General features: G+C 44.8%; 1 protein-coding gene across 5 annotated transcripts in view; it reads right to left on the bottom strand.

The window, feature by feature from the left end:
• Nucleotides 1-18,731, bottom strand: part of GKAP1 (G kinase anchoring protein 1) — a 1,031,394-nt gene that overhangs the window by 487,647 nt on the left and 525,016 nt on the right. For all 5 annotated transcript variants that reach the window (XM_069625871.1, XM_069625874.1, XM_069625873.1 and 2 more), the window contains one exon: nucleotides 3,142-3,291. In XM_069625871.1, the coding sequence (XP_069481972.1) occupies nucleotides 3,142-3,291 (150 nt within the window). The remainder of the gene's footprint in view (nucleotides 1-3,141; nucleotides 3,292-18,731) is intronic.

Below are 18,731 nucleotides of genomic sequence, written 5' to 3'. Positions count from 1 at the left end.
TCGATTCCTTGTCCGTAAGGGACCTCGACGGCTCCCGATGTCGCGTCGTGAACCCAAGCCCAAAGGTGTGCGAACCATGGAACGAGACCGATCCTGGCCGGCTTAGCCAGAAGGCGCGACCGGACCCATGCCCTGCCATTGAAAAATAGCCATCATGGATTACCTAAACGCCGCCCATTCTTCCGGAGTTGAGGACTTCATAGAGCACGAAACCTTCCTCGAGGCATCATCCTCCGAGGAGGACGGGTAAGACGACCAGTGATGGCGCATCCTGGAGTGTCAGGACGAGGAAGACGAGTGGTGGGAACCACTCCGGGACTGAGATCCCCGGGAATCCTTCTGACGCTGAGAGTCGCCCCTCGAGTCGTCTGTGGAAACCCCCTTGGTCTTGGAAGTCTGGGACTTAACGGGCATAGAGCCATTAGCTACCTGGAGCTTCCCCTTCCGCAAGGCCTTGGCAGTCAGCGACTGACATTTCGAGCAGTCATCGGTGTCGTGCGACTCGCCCAGGCACCACAAACAAATGCGGTGGGGGACGTGAGAGACAACTTAGACTTGCAGTCCCGGCAGGTCTTGAAGCCGGACCGCAGAGTCGGAGGGGTCGATGAGAAAACACATGAAGCGCACCGAATCTCATGAAGTTAACACGTTCGAGGAAAAAACGGAACTGAGGCTACGGGCGCCGTGCGTCCTATTTATAACATCCTGTGACGTCGTCCTCGACGGAGGCTCTCAAGGGACATGGACCTGATGCCATCGACGCAGGACGCCCTCTGCCGAAAAAGTTTCCGAAGTGCACAGCTGTGGACATTACATGCCAAAGATGTGGAAGGCGTTGGAGTACACAATCCATTTGAAAATGGGTCTGAGGGAAATAATGAGAGTTTGTTTGGTTACTACTCTGCACCCATAGCCAGAGTACATACAAATAAAACAGTTATCCCGTGGTACCAGATGGGGGTGTCGACCATCTCCCCTGCCATTTGCTATAGCAATGGAGCCATTAGCTGCAATGATTAGAACCAATCATGTTGATAGGAGGCCCAAGGATAATTACTCGTTCCTCGCCTACCCTCCCCTTGGAATACAGTGTACCCCAAGGTTCGGTTCTTGGTCCTTTCCTATTCTCTCTACACCTCTCTCCCTGCCCCCGTTAGCTCTTCATTCGGTATCTCTCACCATTTCTATGCAGATGACACCCAACTCTTCCTCTCTTTCTCTTCCTTCTCCTCTGACCTCCACCTTAAACTCTCTTCCTGTCAAACTGCCATTAAAAACTGGATGTCATCCCGTTTTCTTTCTCTCAATACTGATAAGACTGAATGAAGTCTTGTTCTTTCCCTCCAATACTCTTCCCCCTCCCTCTCCTCCACCTTTCATTCACTTTCCCCCCTCGAATCTTCCTATAACTGCCCACGCTCGCAATCTAGGCATTCACTGACTCTTCCCTCTCCTTTGCCCAATATTTCTCTTACCTGTCGCTACCACCTCTTCAATATTTGCAAAGTCCACTCCTCTCTTACCTTCCATTAATCTCCTCCCTTATCGTCTCTCGCCTCGTCTACTGCTCCTCCCTACTCTTTTGACTACCTGCCTCATCTTGCTCCCTCAAATCTATCTACCACTCAGCTATCCGTACCCTCTGTCTCCTTGCCCCGCATGACCCCATTTCTTCTTCGCTCTCCTCCCTTGGCTGGCTTCCCTTTCACTCCCAACTTAAATTTCATTTCCTCTGTCTAGTCTTTAAATCTCTCCATGACCTGGCTCCCCCTCCTCTCTTTCTATAATCCCTCCCGCTCCCTTCGTTCAGCCGACCACTTCCTTCTCACCGTTCCCCCTTCCCCATGTGCCTCCTCTAGTTTTGCTCCTTTCAGCTCCTAGCCCCCCTCCACTGGAACTCCTTACCTCTCTTCTCAATCCACTCTATACCTACCTTTTACTCCTTCCGCACTTCCCATAAATGCCTTTCTCCATTCCCCGCCTTGAAAACTTCCCCACCGCTTATCCTCTCCCCTTCCCTCGAATCTTCCCTATGATCCTCTCCTCCCTCCCCCTCCCCTTATCCTCCCTCACTTCACCCTTATATCCCCTTCTGTTTCTCCCCTCCTCCTTCCCTTCCTCACCCCTACCCTTCCCCCTCACAGATTAATTGCTCTGTTTTTTATTGGTTCGATTCATTGTAAATTGCTTCTTCTGTTACAATGTTCTATGTATTCTGTTATAATGTAAAGCGATTTGGGGAAAAGCGCTATATAAACATAATAAATACAAATACAAACACAATTATCTCAATGTACGTGGATGATGTGCTTATTGTAGAGTCTCACTGGACTTCTAAAACAAGGTCACCATTTTAAGTTGATTTTCATGGAACCAGCTTTGGTTCCCTGAAAAGGAAATTGTATGCACCAGCACACAGCCTTCTAAAAATACAGAAAGAGCTACAACCAGCCAGTGACCTGTTCAAGGGCAAAAATTGTGTGGGGAAGGCTACAGGGTACATTTGGACAGCCTAGAGACACAGAGGGACCGGTGAGGTCATGGCTGGGGAGGACAAAGTCAGTAAATTAGTGGGGTAAGCAAATAAAGGCTTTAAAAAAAAAAAAAGAATCTGTACACTGTGCAGCCGGATAATACTTTCAGCCTATTTGTATTCTACTAATTTGGTCGTGAATAAAGGAGGAGTCATTTTGATTTCCTAGCATGAATACAAAATCAAAATTTCTGAAGAAAGCAACCCATCTGAATTATTTAGTGTCAAATCGATGTATTGCACTATGGGACCCTCGACATGCAGCCTTAACTAGAGTTTGCCAGTTCTGCCTCATTTATTATGCTCCACACAGTTCACTTAATACACTTCACACACTGCCACCATACTGTCTACACTACAAGCAAGGACACAAGAATAGATTGTCATACACCAGCCTACCAGCAACTTGCTTGGTCTCACCCATGAAACATCAGTAAACTCCATCGGTAAGCAACCATCTCCTTGAAGAGAGGTAAAGAATCATCCAAGCAGAGCTCTAGGAGAGTCTGTGCTCTCATGGACTACTTGGGTTCACCACTTTTGTCTATTTTAACAAAAATATTGTAATTAAAGTAAAAAGGAGGAAATCATTTAAACAAAATACATACCGGACTGTATTCATGCGATGTAAACGTTTCAACACCATTCACATCTGTGTGCTCTCTTCTTTTTTCTCTTATTAGTATTTTACTAACGTCATCTTCCAGTCTATTGAAAAATTCACCATCCGGCAATAATAGTGAGGGTGATCTCAGTTCCTGCAAAGAAAATTTAATGTTTTGTTGATTAATGTTTTGAAAAAATAAGCTTGAAACACTTGTGATTTTTATAAAAAGATATAACATATTGGAAGGGGCTAGAGAATTTGTTGAAGTATGTATACATCTTCAATGGGCACACAAGTATGCCACTCTTAAGATAGGACCCCTGAGTTGGGGGCTTTACCGCATTGGTAATAGGCTTGGCCCCAGCTCTATCGGGTTTGGGTAGCAAGCTGATCATGAAGTATGGTCTACATTCAGAGCTCCTCCATTGGCTGGGATATTTAGTCACCTCCACTTCCAGCTGCTAATATGCAGACATACTGCAAATTGTTTGTGAAGCACAGTTCAAGATTAGGATTCATGCATTAAGGGTGAGGGAGCATTTTCCTTTGATTTGCTTATGATCTACATACATCATCACCGTCAGACAATGACGATTCTGTAATGATTAAAGCAGCATACCATCATTGTAGTGGGATAGAGATGGGGCAGGAGAATTAATATATACACCTTTGGGGGCAGCAGGTGGCATGGAATGCAGGAAAGTGACTAAATGTTAGGGCCTTATGTCAAGGATGTTGGCTAGATATTTATAGGGTGGCAAGGAAGACCAAGTAGTAGAGAAAGAGAAGCCTAAGAGGGCACATTTTGGAGGCTTATATGGCACTAATAGGGGATTAACACTGCAGGGCTGAAAGTGAGACAGCACAATGATTCGTCTGAGGGTTAAAGTGGCGCGTGGGTCTTGCCGAGTAGTCGCAGTCAAACAGAATATGGTTTTGGTGGTCAAAGTGACACAAAGTAATTCTGCAGCAGCATGCATTTTGTTAATGTTACTGTTGAAGGATATCTGTACCGCGCACTATCACCACCGGAGTAGACCCCCTGGCGCTCTGGCGGCTCTGAAAAAGGGAGGAGGGGTGGTGGGTTAGTGGGAATAAGATGGAAAAGTGCAAGAGAGCAGTGATGTGCTGTTGGCAGCCTCAGCCCAGTGGGTCCGTTGGCTGGGCTTGGGGTGTTTTACGGCCTAGTATTCGTGTGCTGTTGTGCAAGTCTATGTGTGGTTTGTTTTGTTGTTGCAGTGTTGTGAAGTTTGTGCGGATTGCTGTGTTTAAAGGCTTGTGGTTGTGTTTGGTTAGAGTTTGAGAGGTGTATGCAGAGGGATGAAATTGTTAGTAGGTCGGTTAGTTGGCATTGCTGTCCTTGCAATTATGGGATTCCATCTAGGTGTGGTACATGCTGAGATTCACATTTCTATCTAGATGCGGTGCAAGCTAAAGTTCAGAATTCTAAGTTTGGTGTATGCTAACCATCACATTTCTATCTAGATGTGGCACAAGCTAAAGTCCAGAATTCTAACTTTGGTGTATGTTATCACATTTCGATCTAGATGCGATGCAAGCTAAAGTTAAAAAACCTTGAGTGTGGCACATACCAACAATCACATTTCAATCTAGATGTGAGGCAAGCTAAAGGTCAGAATTGTAGGTTTGGTGTATGTTAAAAATCACATTTCTATGTAGAAGCGGTGCAAGCTAAAGTTCAGAATTCCATACGAGTGTGGCCCATGCTAACAATCACATTTCTATCTAGACGCGACGCAAGCTAAAGTTCAGAATTCTAAGTGTGGTGCATGTTAAGAATCACATTTCTATCTTGGTGCGACGCAGGCTAAAGTTCAGTTCCCTACAGGTGTGGCACTAGCTAAAATTGGCAAGTAAGTTAATATGCATCACAAGGAAACATTTACAATCCATTTACAGTGGTCACAAGTCTTCCTAAGTATGTATTGTCTAAGACTATGGCAGTCTGCGCTATGGAAGGTAAGGTAGAATGACAGGGGCTTTCTGGAGTAGAGTTATTGCTCTACACCCCACCCAAGCCACACTCACAGTTTTGTTGGTGTCTGCTGACTTCCTTGGCTTCCCCTGTGGACACCTGCAGACATGTCTTGGGGCCATCTCTGTTGGAGCCGCACTTTGCCTTGGGGCCCTTAGCCACAGGGGCTTCCCTGGGAGGGTTTGTGATCTGTGGCCAACAGACCAATCAGGGTGCAGGGGGAGGGTTGGGAGGCAGGATTGGGCTTTTGTGGAGTCTGAGACTGTGAAAGGAGAATTTAAAGTAGAGTGATTTCATGCCTTTTGATGTGGTCAGTGTGGTGTAGTAATTCTCTAGCAGTATTTAGTGTGGGAAAGCAAGGGCCTGACAAAATTATCTTGCCAGACAGGGCAATGCACTCCACTATTGCCCTTACTTTATCCTGGAGGTGTGAGTGGGTGGGGTGGGGGACTGGATGGTAACTGTGGAAAGATCCAGGGAATTTGAGGAAAAAAGGAAATCAGTATTGGCTATACACAGGTCAGTGGGAAGGAAACCGATTACTTGGAGATTTAGAACTAGCAATGTGTTACTTGCTGACTTTTGGTCAGCTAGGGGCCATAGCATCTGGGAGCTGAAAGCACAATGCACCTATGCAATTAATGGCCGCTCTCAGACTATGGCATCTGATATCGATGCGAGTTCCAATAGCGGAGAGTACAACAAGGAAACATTAGTGGAAGGAAAGATCACAAGTCCTGACAAAATTGGCAGGAAGTAAAAAAGGGCCCAGGTGCTGTGCTGCCCCTGGATAAGTGGTAGTTATAAGTGCAACAAGACTTGGATAATTTCAGTCGGTGAAGCATCAGGATTGCAGAACACTTACAAAATCACTATGAAACGGTATGATAGATTTGATTGAGGTTAGGCTTTTCAGAACCACCAGTGGTGTAGGGTTCTGGGAAGCCAATGTTAGTGGACCTGCAGAGGTTTCACACTAAAGTCTGAACTTAACTAACTCTTGAAAACAGGATGAGCTTTTAGGCTATGACCTTCAAAATCAGGGATTGGTGAAAAGTACATTTATCAAACAAGACTTAACAAGAATATTTCCAGACAGAGGTATATAAAGAAAACCATTTGTTAAAAACACACAGACAGTAAGCCTAAAATACTACAAGAGAAGGCATTATAAACAGATCACAGTTTGGGGACCCAAAAGGGAGACCACACTACACAAGATTCACACGGTTAAATGGCAATACAGTCATGGTACCTCATGTATTTGTTGGAGTGTTAAGACAATATCACATATACCTTACAAGATTACAAGGCAGTATCAAACACTAAACTGCAGTGTCTTGCTGGCCTTAGGAACAACCTTCAACAGTGTTCCAGGTAAGGACCCAGATTTTTGGATACTTCGGGGAAGTTTTTAAAGTACTTCCGAGTTCTTCCATAGGAAAAGGAAGGGAATACTTTATTCTGTTAAAGTATAAAATCCATAGGATCTTACGATAGGCACCCACTGGGTCTCTCCATTCAGGCTACATCTTCCAACTCCGTGTGGTGGAACGCTATCTCTCTCTCTCTCATACATACACAATCTTGCATTCCATCATTCACTTGGACCTCATGCATTACAGACTAGCTTGCATCCATCCATAACACAAAGCACATCACAACACACCTCCCTTCCTTACCAAACAAACATACAATAGCATCCACTCCTCCTGTCACACTGTCACTCATTATGACCCACCTTCACATGAGTCACACTAACCGAAACTAAATTGTACTAGAACAGCATTTTATTGTTGCTCCCGACCCACCTCCACATGTAGTCATTACTCACCAACCCCAAGAACAATGATGACCTTTAACGACTGGCGTTTTTACATTCACTGCTATAAACATTTGCAATCCAATCAATACACCCGGTACCACACTGTACTACAGTAACGTTATGCTCTCCGATCCATGCATCTGGTACCTCGATACCCTTATGCTATCCAATCCATACATTTGTCACCCCTCAGGTAGGAACAGGTCACTTACCTGTAAGGCTTGTTCTATAGAATGGGTCTTGCATGGATTCACATTCACCATCCTTATGGTCCTAGAGAAGGCCAAGTAACGGATCCATGCAAGCTGGCATGGAAAGGAAGAAATTAATCTAAGTAAGCTGCAGCGACTGGGTGGCGGGGGTGGTCCATGGAGTGGGGGCGGGGCGAGCAGCCATCGAGGAATCTATTGGCCCCAAGGAAGGTCCCACAACCCGGGGCAGCCACCAAAAATGAGGTAGGTTGCTTGGAAGGAGTGCTCCCACACCTGTGGATGCCTACTGAATCAAGGAAGGCATAGGAATAGGATGGTGTGCTAAAGATAAGCATGGGATGCACTCAGGGTGGCCTACTGATTGAGGTAGGCAGTGAATTTTCCTTACTGGAAGTTGTAGGTGTATTGGAGGACCAGCATTGTCTGCAGCAAGATAGATACAAAAAGCATGCCCTATTTGGATGTAAAGAAAAAGGGAAAACGTATGGTAAATGACTGGAAACAGTGTAAGCAGATCTGACATGGTGCAGTGCTGCGACAGCAAGGGAGGACCGGGCACCCGCAGAAAAGTAAAATATCTTCCTAGATGCAGTAATTCGAAGGAAATGCCTTGCGGTGCAGCATGGTGAAAGACAGAAATACAAAACTGTGATAATGATTGATTATTTATTATGCGCTTATGCACAAGTGTTTCAATTCGCAGCCATGCATGGGAGGGGAAGACATAGGGAAAATAGACAATGATCTTACTAGGCATGGTACATTTAGCTTATGCAGGTGAACAGAAAGGAAGTGCATGGGGGAGGGCAATAGGGACCAAGTACGGCCAGTCCTGTCAGAACGTAGGTTAAGTGCAGAAAGATACCACTCTCATGGGTCGTAACTGAAGTGCAGTAGTGCTGCGGCAAGTGCAAGGCCTGGGAGCAAGTGCAAAAGACTGGCGAGGAAAGTTTGGGACCAGTGAGGCTCTGAAGGTACATCAAGCAGCCAGTCAATGAAACAAATCAGATGTAGAGGAGAGAGTGCGAGAGAGCAGAAAGAGGTGATGACAAAAAAAGACTGGGAGAATAGAACATTACTCCCATGGTGGAATCTGCATCGACCTTGTGGGTGAGTCGGTAGCGAGTACAGAGCCAGTGCATCATGTGCATATGCATTGTGCCCTTCAAGTAGAGGTCCGTGACTGCTGGGGTCTTGAGGATAATGAGGACATAGAATGCGGTTCATAATTTGGACACAGGCACTGGCTAAAGGAAGTGAGCAAGGCATGTTGGAGCATCGCAACACACTCTCAGTCTAATATGCACACAGAAGGAAGGATCGTATGATGCCAGCAGGTTACGGAACGGCGTAGTAGAATGACTGCACCATTAACTTGGTATGCGCCTCAATTGGACATAGGTACTGGCCCGTGCGAAACACCCATTTCCACTGCCTTCCTTTGGCAAACTGCGACATCGCGTGGCGAGCAAGTAAAGGAGCTCCTGGTGTTTTAATACTTGCAGAGGAAGGAAGGAAAGGATTTAGTGGTACTATTGCACTCAGCTGCAAGGACTTTAGGGAGTTTTAATACAATTTTAACAATGTGAGGCATTTGCAATATTGACGTGTTGCAGTGTTGAGAAGGGAGTACGTGTCCATACAAAGGTTGAATCATTTTTAAGTGTATTAGTGCTGTAGCATTAGCGGTGAGGATATTTCATTTGAGTCAAGAAGTATGAAAATAACTCTTGGGTGATGTGTGGATCACAAATGTAGATTGTTAGCATAAACAATCTAGTGTTAGTTTGGGTGTTAACTAAGTGTGGGGAGATTTATTTTAATTTTGCATAACCATTTTTGCAGGATTTCCAGATATAGTGTTGTACCAAATGGCAACAAGGACTTTTAGGTGTATACAATATTATGCAGTACTGGATGTATTGTACTAGAGTGGTGTGAACATTTTGAAATAAATGTATTACTGCACCGGTGCGAAAATGTATGCACTTAGTAAGTTATGAAGGCACCATTTAGTGTCAAATGTTTCGGATGTATTGAAATTAGTTTCCATGAAGCACTTAATGTGTGTTTAATGTTAAGGATATGGTGTGGAGTTTGCATCAGTGAATGGAGGCAGGGTGGCACAATAAGGTGTCACGCGTGGAAATATGTAGTTTGAAGACCAGAACGTGAGAATGCTGGTATAGAGGGACCATGAGGTGTTTTAGGATAAATAATAAGTTACTCACCGCAGTGACTAACGTACTCTTAGTCCATAGTCCCCTTTCCTCCATACTGTATGGGCGTCCCTTCCAAGGGACAGGACACAGAACCTTTTTCACCAGAAAAAAACTTCTTCCCCTTTCAATTTAGAGGCACGGCCCAGGGAGCAGGCGCTGGCCAGACTCCGCCCTCCGGCACCCCACCTCAGTCCCCATTGACACGTCAACAATAGTTTTAACATTGTCTAATGACACCAGTATTATTAGGGGGAGGTTGGTGGGACGTTTGGAGGAAAGGGTACTATGGACAACAGTACATTAGTCACTACAGTGAGTAACTTATAATTACTCTTCCGTCCCGTCCCCTTTCCTCCATACTGTATGGGCGATTACAGCTTATTATAGCCCCAGGGTGGAGAGGAGACCCTCCTTAAGCAAATAGGTTCCTGAGAACCGCCTGTCCGAAAGCTTCATCCGATCTAGAGCCGGCATCCAAACAGTAATGCTTGCAGAAAGCCGAGGGAGAGGCCCAAGTGGCCTCCCTGCTTAGGACTTACCAAGTGACATGGCGACGGAATGCGATGGCCGTTGCCTTGGCCCCGACTGCGTGGGCATGCATGTTGGCCGGGAGCGGCTTGTGCTGGCCCTCATACGCTTCCTTGATGGCAGAGACCATCCAGCGGGCTATGGAAGCCTTAGAAGCCCGATAGCCTGGCCTCGAGCCGCTGAAAGTGACAAACAGGGCGTCCGACTTGCGGAAGCCCTTGGTCCTGTCCAAGTAGAATTTTATGGCATGCCTGACGTCCAGGCAGTGCAGCACTCTCTGTGCTTCGTCCTTGGGGTCGGGAAAGAACGTCAGAAGGACCATTTCCTCGTTCAAGTGAAACGCAGATGGAACCTTGGGCAGAAATGCCGGGTGCGTCCGCATGACTACCTTGTTCTTGTGAAAGGTGGTATACAGTTCAGAGGTGACCAGCGCCTGAATCTCGCTGACTCTGCGAGCCGAGGTAAGATCGACTAGTAAGGCCTTCTTGATGGTGACCAGCCTGATGTCCACGGACGCCATGGGCTCGAATGGTTTGTGTGTCAGGGTGCCCAAGACTATGTTAAGGTCCCACACGTGGTGCGGTCTCTTGACGGGCGGGTAGAGACTAGCGAGACCAGTCAGATGTTTCTTGACGATAGGGTTGGAGGAGGAGAAAGTGCCTTCCTCTGAGTTCCTGTACGCCCCAATGGCTGCAAGGTATGTACGGCAGGTGTCCACCTGTACGCCCGAATGAGCGAGTTGTGCCGAGGAAGAGAGCACATAGTCCAAATTGCAGGCCAAGGGGTCAATTCCCTTGGAGTCTACCCAATGGCAGAACCTGGTCCATTTGCTCTTGTACTGGACCCTGGTGGCTTTGCTCCTGGCGCCCTGTATGATCTCCAGATTGGCCTGGGAGAGGCTAAGGTGCCGAAGCGTTACCTGTTCAGGTACCAGGCTGTGAGGGCTAGTTTCCCTAGCGCGGGGTGGATGATTCGGCCCCCTGCTGTGCCAGATGTGCTGGGCCCGTCGGGAGGCGTATAGGGGGTACATCCGATAGACTGAGGAGCTCCGAAAAACATGGTCTAGCAGCCACCATGGAGCAATCAGAATGATGAGGAGTCGGCGTGACTCCTTAATTTTGCAAATTACCCTGTGGATCAGGGGAGTGGGCGGAAAGGCGTAGGCCTTCATGCCAGTCCACTGGAGGTGAAATCTGTCGCCCAGAGAGCCGGGGCCCTGACCCTTCCAGGATGCAAACTGTGGGCACTTCTTGTGCCAGGTGGCAAAGTGATCTGCTTGGGGGTGACCCCACCAGTTGAAGATCTCCTGAATAACGAGGTAGTTTAGCTGCCACTCATAGTTGTCCGCTCGCAGCCTGCTGAGCCTGTCCGCCTCCAGGTTGGATTCCCCCGGGAGGTGGACTGCTGAGGAAAATGTAATTTTCCAAGGCCCATTCACACATGCTGATCGCCAGTCCGCACAGAGGAGGGGATCTGGTGCCTCCTTGCTTGTTGACGTAGTACATGCTGGTTGAGTTGTCTGTCTGGATGAGGACAACCTTGCCCTTGAGAAGTGGGAGGAATGCTCAGAGCGCTAGCCAGATGGTGTTCAGCTCCAAACAATTGATGTGGTATTCCTGCTCCTGTCGAGTCCAGGTGCTGTGGACCGAGAGATCGTCCAGGGTGGCTTCCCAGCCCTCAAGCAAGGAGTCTGTGGTGATGGGGTCCTGCGTAGAGGGGACCGAAAGGGCTTGCCCATCCGTAAATTGCCATCCATGGACCACCAAGTTAGGTCTGGGAGGAGAGATGGAGGAACGTTGATCGTCTCTGATTGCGAGCCCTGCTCCATTCCATGAGGCCGCGAAGTGTAGCTAAATCCTTCTCATCCTTAGTCTTGTATGCGGCACGGCTAACAGAACCGCTGCTAGTAGACCCAAGAGATGTTGGTACCACCATGCTGAGGAAGTGGGCGGTGGCCCTCTTGATTAGCTGAGATCTTGTCTTCCGACGGGAAGACCCTCTCGGAGCAAGTGTCCCAAATGAGTCCCAGGAATGTCAGTCTGCGTAGGGAGCAGCTGTGACTTCTTGAGGTTGAGCGAGAAGCCCAGGTCGTGCAGTGTGTTTATAAGGGCCTGGGAAGAGTGGTGAACCGCTTATGGAGATGTAGCCATGACGAGCCAGTCGTCTAGGTATGGGTAGATGTGGAGGCTGGTAAAAAAGGTTCCGTCTCCCGTCCCTTGGAATGGACGCTCATACAGTATGGAGGAAAGGGGACGGGACGTGAGTGTAAAGGAAGTTACAAGGGTAAATTATGTAATGTAGCATATTCAGAATGGGAGTGGAGTATTCAGTATGTAATGCACTGTTAGGCAGAAAACTGTGCAGTTCCCTTAGGGACCACTGCAAAAGATTTAGGACTACAGGTGGTTGGCAGTAAACCCAATTGGTAGCAGTCTATACCACCCAGATTTACCTGATAGCTGTGGCTGAGCAGTCAGACTTCTCTCAAGATGAGTTAGGCAGTATATAGAGTATACATAATAGGTACAGAGATACAGTAGCACAAGCAAACACTGACCAGAGCTTTGGTGTAAAAGTATATAATTATTTATTTAAAGACACACTTGTAAATTACACTCGCACACAAAGAGGTAAGTCAATTCAACACACAGTCACTATTATATATATACAACCTTGATTACTTATTAGCCAAGTCTTAATGAGAAACACCACTTATTTTCAGACAGAGGTGAGCGCTTAACATAAAATGGCACTCTAATAAGTTATTTAAAAAGGGAGGGAAAAGGGCAGAGTTATGAAAGCACACAAATCTCAATACTTTTCAAAGACCCACAGTGAGGCAGGTTAGGCAAAGTCTACTGGAGAGCAAGGAAGTTCAAATGCCAGGCCCACTCTTAGAGAGAGCAAGCAAAATGTGTCCAGGATCACACAGTGGTGGGGTTATGCCCATGAGTCTTTGTAAATAGTTCACAAAAGATTGAGATCAAGTCAGGAAAAGTTAGTTAACGGGCCCCAGGCTAACCCAGGTTAGAAAGTCGAAGATTTACTGTCACCCCGAACGATCTGTCGCAAGGGAAGCCAGGCGGGACACAGTACCTGAAAATGGGAAGAACGCTCCAGCGGGGGCAGTTGTTCCTGGCAGCGGGTGCAAGTAGGTGTTTTGTCCAGAGGAAGAGGAGGTCTCGACGTGGAGGAAAGCTGAAGGTCGTTGCACTGCCAGGGAAGAAACCAGCCACGGAGTTTCCCGGTTACAAGGTACCACCCTTTTCTTCGCGGTAGTGGTAAACCGTGGTATTCCGGTTGCCGGGGTGCTTGGCACGGGCAGGGCGGCCATGAGATGGTCCAGGAAGGCGAAAAGACGGGTAAACTGGTTATCCCCACCAGTCAAAGGAAGAAGACTCTCCGGGCTGGAGATCTCCTCTGTCGTGAAATGTGGTGAGACGGTTCAGCAGGGCTCCACCGGGGGGGTCGTCGTTGCAGGTCGGCTCGGCTTCTCCCTCCTCGGATTCTTTAGGTCCTGTGGCGACTTCTGAAGTTCCAGTCCCCAAAGCCCTGCTTTTATGCAGAAAACCCCCATTCATTCAGTCTAGCTGTCACTCAAACATGCTAAGTGGTGGGCCAATCACACAAGAGTGCGACTAGAGTTGCCGAGGCAACTCAGTCGAGGGTGCCTAAACCCCCTCCCACACCCCTTGTGGTACCCAGACAGAGTGGCACCACTTTCGGAGGCTTCTGTGGAGAAGCCTGCCAAAAAGTGGAACAAAGGGCTCGACTTGGGTTGGAGTCACAGAAGCGAACGCAAACGCCATTTTGGAACCAAGTTTCGGCAAAATAATACCAACCAGTGAATTTATATTAATTTAATAAACCGGCGGTATGTTGGAGGCCATTTTAAAAAATGGTAGCATCGAACAATGGGAAAATCCCATAGGAATATATTCGCGGTCGAATATAAAAATTAGTATCCACTGCCACCAGCCAAAACTCGGTCGGGGGGGACTGGACAGTGCCCCCTCGAACAACAGACACCAGGGCAATCGAATTGCCCCAACCAGTACGTCCACAATATGATGGTTTGTACTGGTTCTGTTCACAATTTGAGACTAGTAAAGCCAATGGTGACTTTACATGCCCTGGGAGACAGTAGTCAGTCCCAGGGTATGGAGTCTATGTTTGGGGGCCGCTACGACACCCCTGGGTTGCTGCACGGAGGGTGCTGTGTAACCCACATATCAAAAAACAAATGAAACCATCATCGTAGCCGGTATGGAATTCCGGCCTAACCTTTCTATCTTGGAATTCATGTGGCTATCACAATCTTTTGAAATGGCACGCAATGATTGACGGTGATCATCGTCCATCGATCATTATGATCCAAGAAACGATGAAAATTACTACTTTAACATTGTCAGATTATATCACCCATTGCATTCCGGCTACTCGATCCACTGCTGGTCGTCCGTCTGGAGGCATTCTGATAGCAGTGGATAATGCTTTAGGGCTTGGTTCTAATATTGTTTGGAAAGCACATAATTTGGTTGCGTTCTTTTAAGGACAAATTTTGGTCACTTTAATCATTTAATTCTAATCAATATGTACTGGAATCCAGCCTTTGTCTCTACAGATGAGATGATTAACTCAGTTGAGAATTGTCTTGAACATGTAACTTCTGAATTCAAAAATGCGGAAATAATTTTCTGTGGTGATTTCAATTGTGACTGCAGGTCATTTATCGAGCGCAAAGGCTCCAAATGTAATAGTTTATCAATAAAGAGAGGAATCATATGGAGAAATTTTCTGAAAGATTGGGATCTTGATATTATTATACCTACTGATACACTACTCTGGACCACTTGGTCTAGAGATTCTAAAGTCTCTACTATTGATTTTATATTTGTAACCCAAAATCTACTCCCAATATCTCTCCGGTTAATAATTATGCCACTGTCCTTTGGAGACCATGCTCAAATTCTTGGTAAACTGAAATTGAACTGCCCTCTTCTCGCGGTTGATTTATCAACCACGTTATGCGAAATTGATCGACCTTATCTTTCCATAAAATGGAGTTCAGCAACTTGTACCCGATTCGTGCAATATGTAACAACGGCTATCGCCAATCGCTCTATTCCTGATGAATCTTCCATTCACGTAATAGAGTCAACTTATGATGAAGTAATTAAGATGGCTCTATTGTATTTCAGTAAAACTAATGAAAGTGCTATAACACATCGACACTCATTTGATCCTTTGTGTAAAGTCCAGAAGCGGGAAAGAAATAAAGCACTTAGAGCTTTAGCAAAGGATCATAGGTTATCACATTAAGCACTTTTGTTGCAGCGGAAAAGTATTATTGCTTCTCATAAGCAAAAACTGAAACATATACGATTACTAAGATACAACGAAATTAACTGCAATCTTATTAGAGCCATTATTACTCATGATACTCGGACGATCTGGCGAACTCTTAAAAATGATCAGAGACAAGTTCTGTCTCTACAAGTGAATGCTATTTCTGAGTTGACATGGCAAACTTATATTACTCATAAGTTTCAGATGCCCGAACAGTTTAGAAATATGACTTTCATTTTGCTGAGTTATCAATATCTTCAACATCTAAACTGGTCTATCGCTGATATTAAATGGGCCATCTCTAAACTGAAATATTCTAAATCAGCGGGCCCTGATGGTTTTCCACCATGTCTATATAAAATCGATCCGGATTTATGGCCTACGATTTTGTACACCAAGTACCAGTCCATTCACAACTCAGGCATTATCCTGGCCTCCTGGCTTTCGGCTAATATTATTCCGATTTTTAAAAAAGGGGATCCTTCCCTGCCTCAGAATTATAGGCCTATTGCTTTAATTAATACAGAAGCGAAATTATTTGCGACACTCCTTTATGATCTTGAAAAATTTATTGAGCTTTATTCTATATGCCAAACTGGATTCAGAAATGGGATGAGCACTTCTCTTAATGCCACGATAATGGCATTTACTATCGCTGGAGCAAAGCAAAAATCCACCAACCCTGTCTATATTGCGCTCATTGATATGACTTCTGCATTTGATACGGTGATTAGGAACCTGTTATGGGATATATTAAGGGAAATGGGCATTCCGCTAGTGCTAATTTATTGGTTTATAGCCCTCCATACCGCTACTTCTTACAAAATCAAACTCACTTCTGAAGGTCGGACTACTAAACCAATTTGCACTGAAATTGGTTTAAAACAGGGTTGCAATTTAGCTGCCACCTTTTTCAACTTATATCTCGCAGATCTTGGAAAAGGATGGGATGAGAGAAACCTCTTCTCTGTAAAAATAGGCCTTATGCGCTTAAAATGGCTTGCCTTTGCGGATATCATCCTCTTTGATCCAACTCCAGGCGGCTTGCAAGCTAAATTGCACCTTTTTGAGGAATTTGCCATATCTCATAATTTATCTCCCAATCCTGCTAAAACCGCAGTAATGAAATTTGGCGTCCATAAAAACACTGGTAATGCTAAATGGCATATTATGCAAACTACTATTCCCTCAATCACCGATACCATCTATTTAGGGTACTATTTAACAGAAAAAAATCCTACTAAAATGTGGACTGAGTTACTCAATTTGAAGATTCGCCCAGTGGTCTCACAATTAAAAATCATATTTTCGAAATACTGTAAGTTCTCATTAACTCCACTCATTGAATTTCTTACATTGAAAATTGAAAGTGTTTTGCTTTATTCATTAGACATCTATCTAAATGATATGGGAACTATTTTAGACCAAATACAAGGGTCAATATTGAAGCGGGCTATGCATCTTCCAATGTCCTTACCCAACTCAGTTTTAAGGCATGAGCTAAGTCTCATTGCCTTATCTACTCGTTGGAAATGGCGGCTTCTGTCAAATTACGCAAAGATAATTTACCCAAATCCAAATTCTCTGTATATTGATATGAAGCAATCCATAAAAGTTAGACCTACGCCCGCCATGACTCAATATTCGTCTAGAATTCATGACATCTTGAACGAGCTCAGGATCACTATAGAAGATGTCCATACTAGACCTGCTTTTGCTAAAAAAAAATTATTTGAGTTGGACTGGCTGACAACTATTGATCAGATTAGATCATACAAACTTTACACAGATTATCTTTTCACAAAAAAACGTTTACCACGATATGACTATATTGACATATTTCCATGTAACCATGTCCGTGATGCCTTTATACGATTTAAATTCAATTTGCTTTATACCAAAGAACGAACCACAAATTGGGCTGGTACCAAGATGTATAGTGGAAATAAGTCCTGTAGATTTCCCACCTGCGATGAAACAACAAACACTCCAGCATTTGATTCTATATTGTCCTCACTTCAAAAATCAAAGAACGGTTCTTCTTGCAGACTTTGTAAATATTAATTATATTGACTATACCCTCTTTATGGGCCCGAATGATGCAAGGCAATCACAAACCGCTTATTTATGCTTTAGTGCGATTATGTGATTTGATAGAGAAAGAATTAATAATTTACACTGATTCTAATTTTATCAATATTGACATGTAAATTGATGCCATCCTCCTTTATTTCCTTTCCATTGTCTTTCATACTAATTTTTTTAACCTTTCTTGTCTTTGGCATCTTTCTTTTACTTAAACAAAACAGTTATTTGCTATTACATGTCTTTATTCTTTATGCATCTGTCAAATGAAAGGATGTTTTTATGTTTTATGATGTATACTGCAAGTGTATGTGTCTTATATTTTGTAAAGGCTCTCTAATTTCTGTAACAGAGCCATATACAAATAAAAAAGAAAAAGAAAATGAAACCCTATGGGGAAAAGGACCCCATAGCCCATAGAACACATACAAAGTCAAAGGAACACCTCAAATCATGTCTAAGAGTGGGAGGAAGAGAGTCTCACTCTTAGCAGAAGAAAAAATAAACCCCAAAAATCCAGCAAAGCTGCTGGGGGACTCACTAGGTTTGGGAAATTAGCCTTTACAGAGAATTCTCCCTAACATGCACATGCAGCGTTCAATATATGGGAACACTGGCGCAAGATTGATGTATGTGTACTGTATGTGTACTATTTGTGTACTCGTATTATATGTGGTATGAGTGTCATTTTGGTGCTGCTTGTGTCGGACTAAACAATGCAGATGTCAATTGGAGAATGTATGTTTTGTTGGCGATTTTGTTTGGTAAAGACAGTTGATAGGTGTGGCACATTTTGGTATGCCTTTTCCAGATGTAATGTGCGGATAGGATGATCTTATTGTAGTACCTGTGTGGTACCGGATGGATGGATTGGATTGAAAAACGTTGCTGTAGTCAGTGGTCCAAACAAAATTTGGAAGTGGGAGTATTTTACTCTATTTTTTTTTAAGTCTAATTCCTAGTGGGAGTATTTGATAAGCGAGCAAAAAGATTTTTGTAATAATTATTTGTTTGGCAACTAGCTATTCATGCATATTAAAAGAAACAGGTTTACTCCTTACCATCAGGCAGTACCGATTTTTTTTTTCTGCTGTACTATGTGCACGGAAAGTCCAAACATATCCATGGAGCTGTGTTGGTGAACTCCGGGCACAAGGGTCTAAATGTCAGTTTCCCATTTTTTGCTTTGAGTATTTTGACTTCCTGTTTTAAATATTTGGGTGTATTTGCAGATTTTTAGGGAGTAAATGTGGCTGATACATCCTTTATCTGTAGAGCCAATTGTTCCAGAGTGGCGTCTTGCATGGATTCACATGCTCATGAATAGGATTAGATAGTAGTACAAATACATGACCACAGGAGGTGGCAAGGCTC

Source organism: Ambystoma mexicanum, chromosome 6p (assembly GCF_040938575.1).
Source record: "Ambystoma mexicanum isolate Mex_15411 chromosome 6p, UKY_AmexF1_1, whole genome shotgun sequence".
In the NCBI taxonomy this organism is placed as follows: Eukaryota; Metazoa; Chordata; class Amphibia; order Caudata; family Ambystomatidae; genus Ambystoma; species Ambystoma mexicanum.
This window is presented reverse-complemented; position numbering and strand designations above follow the sequence as displayed.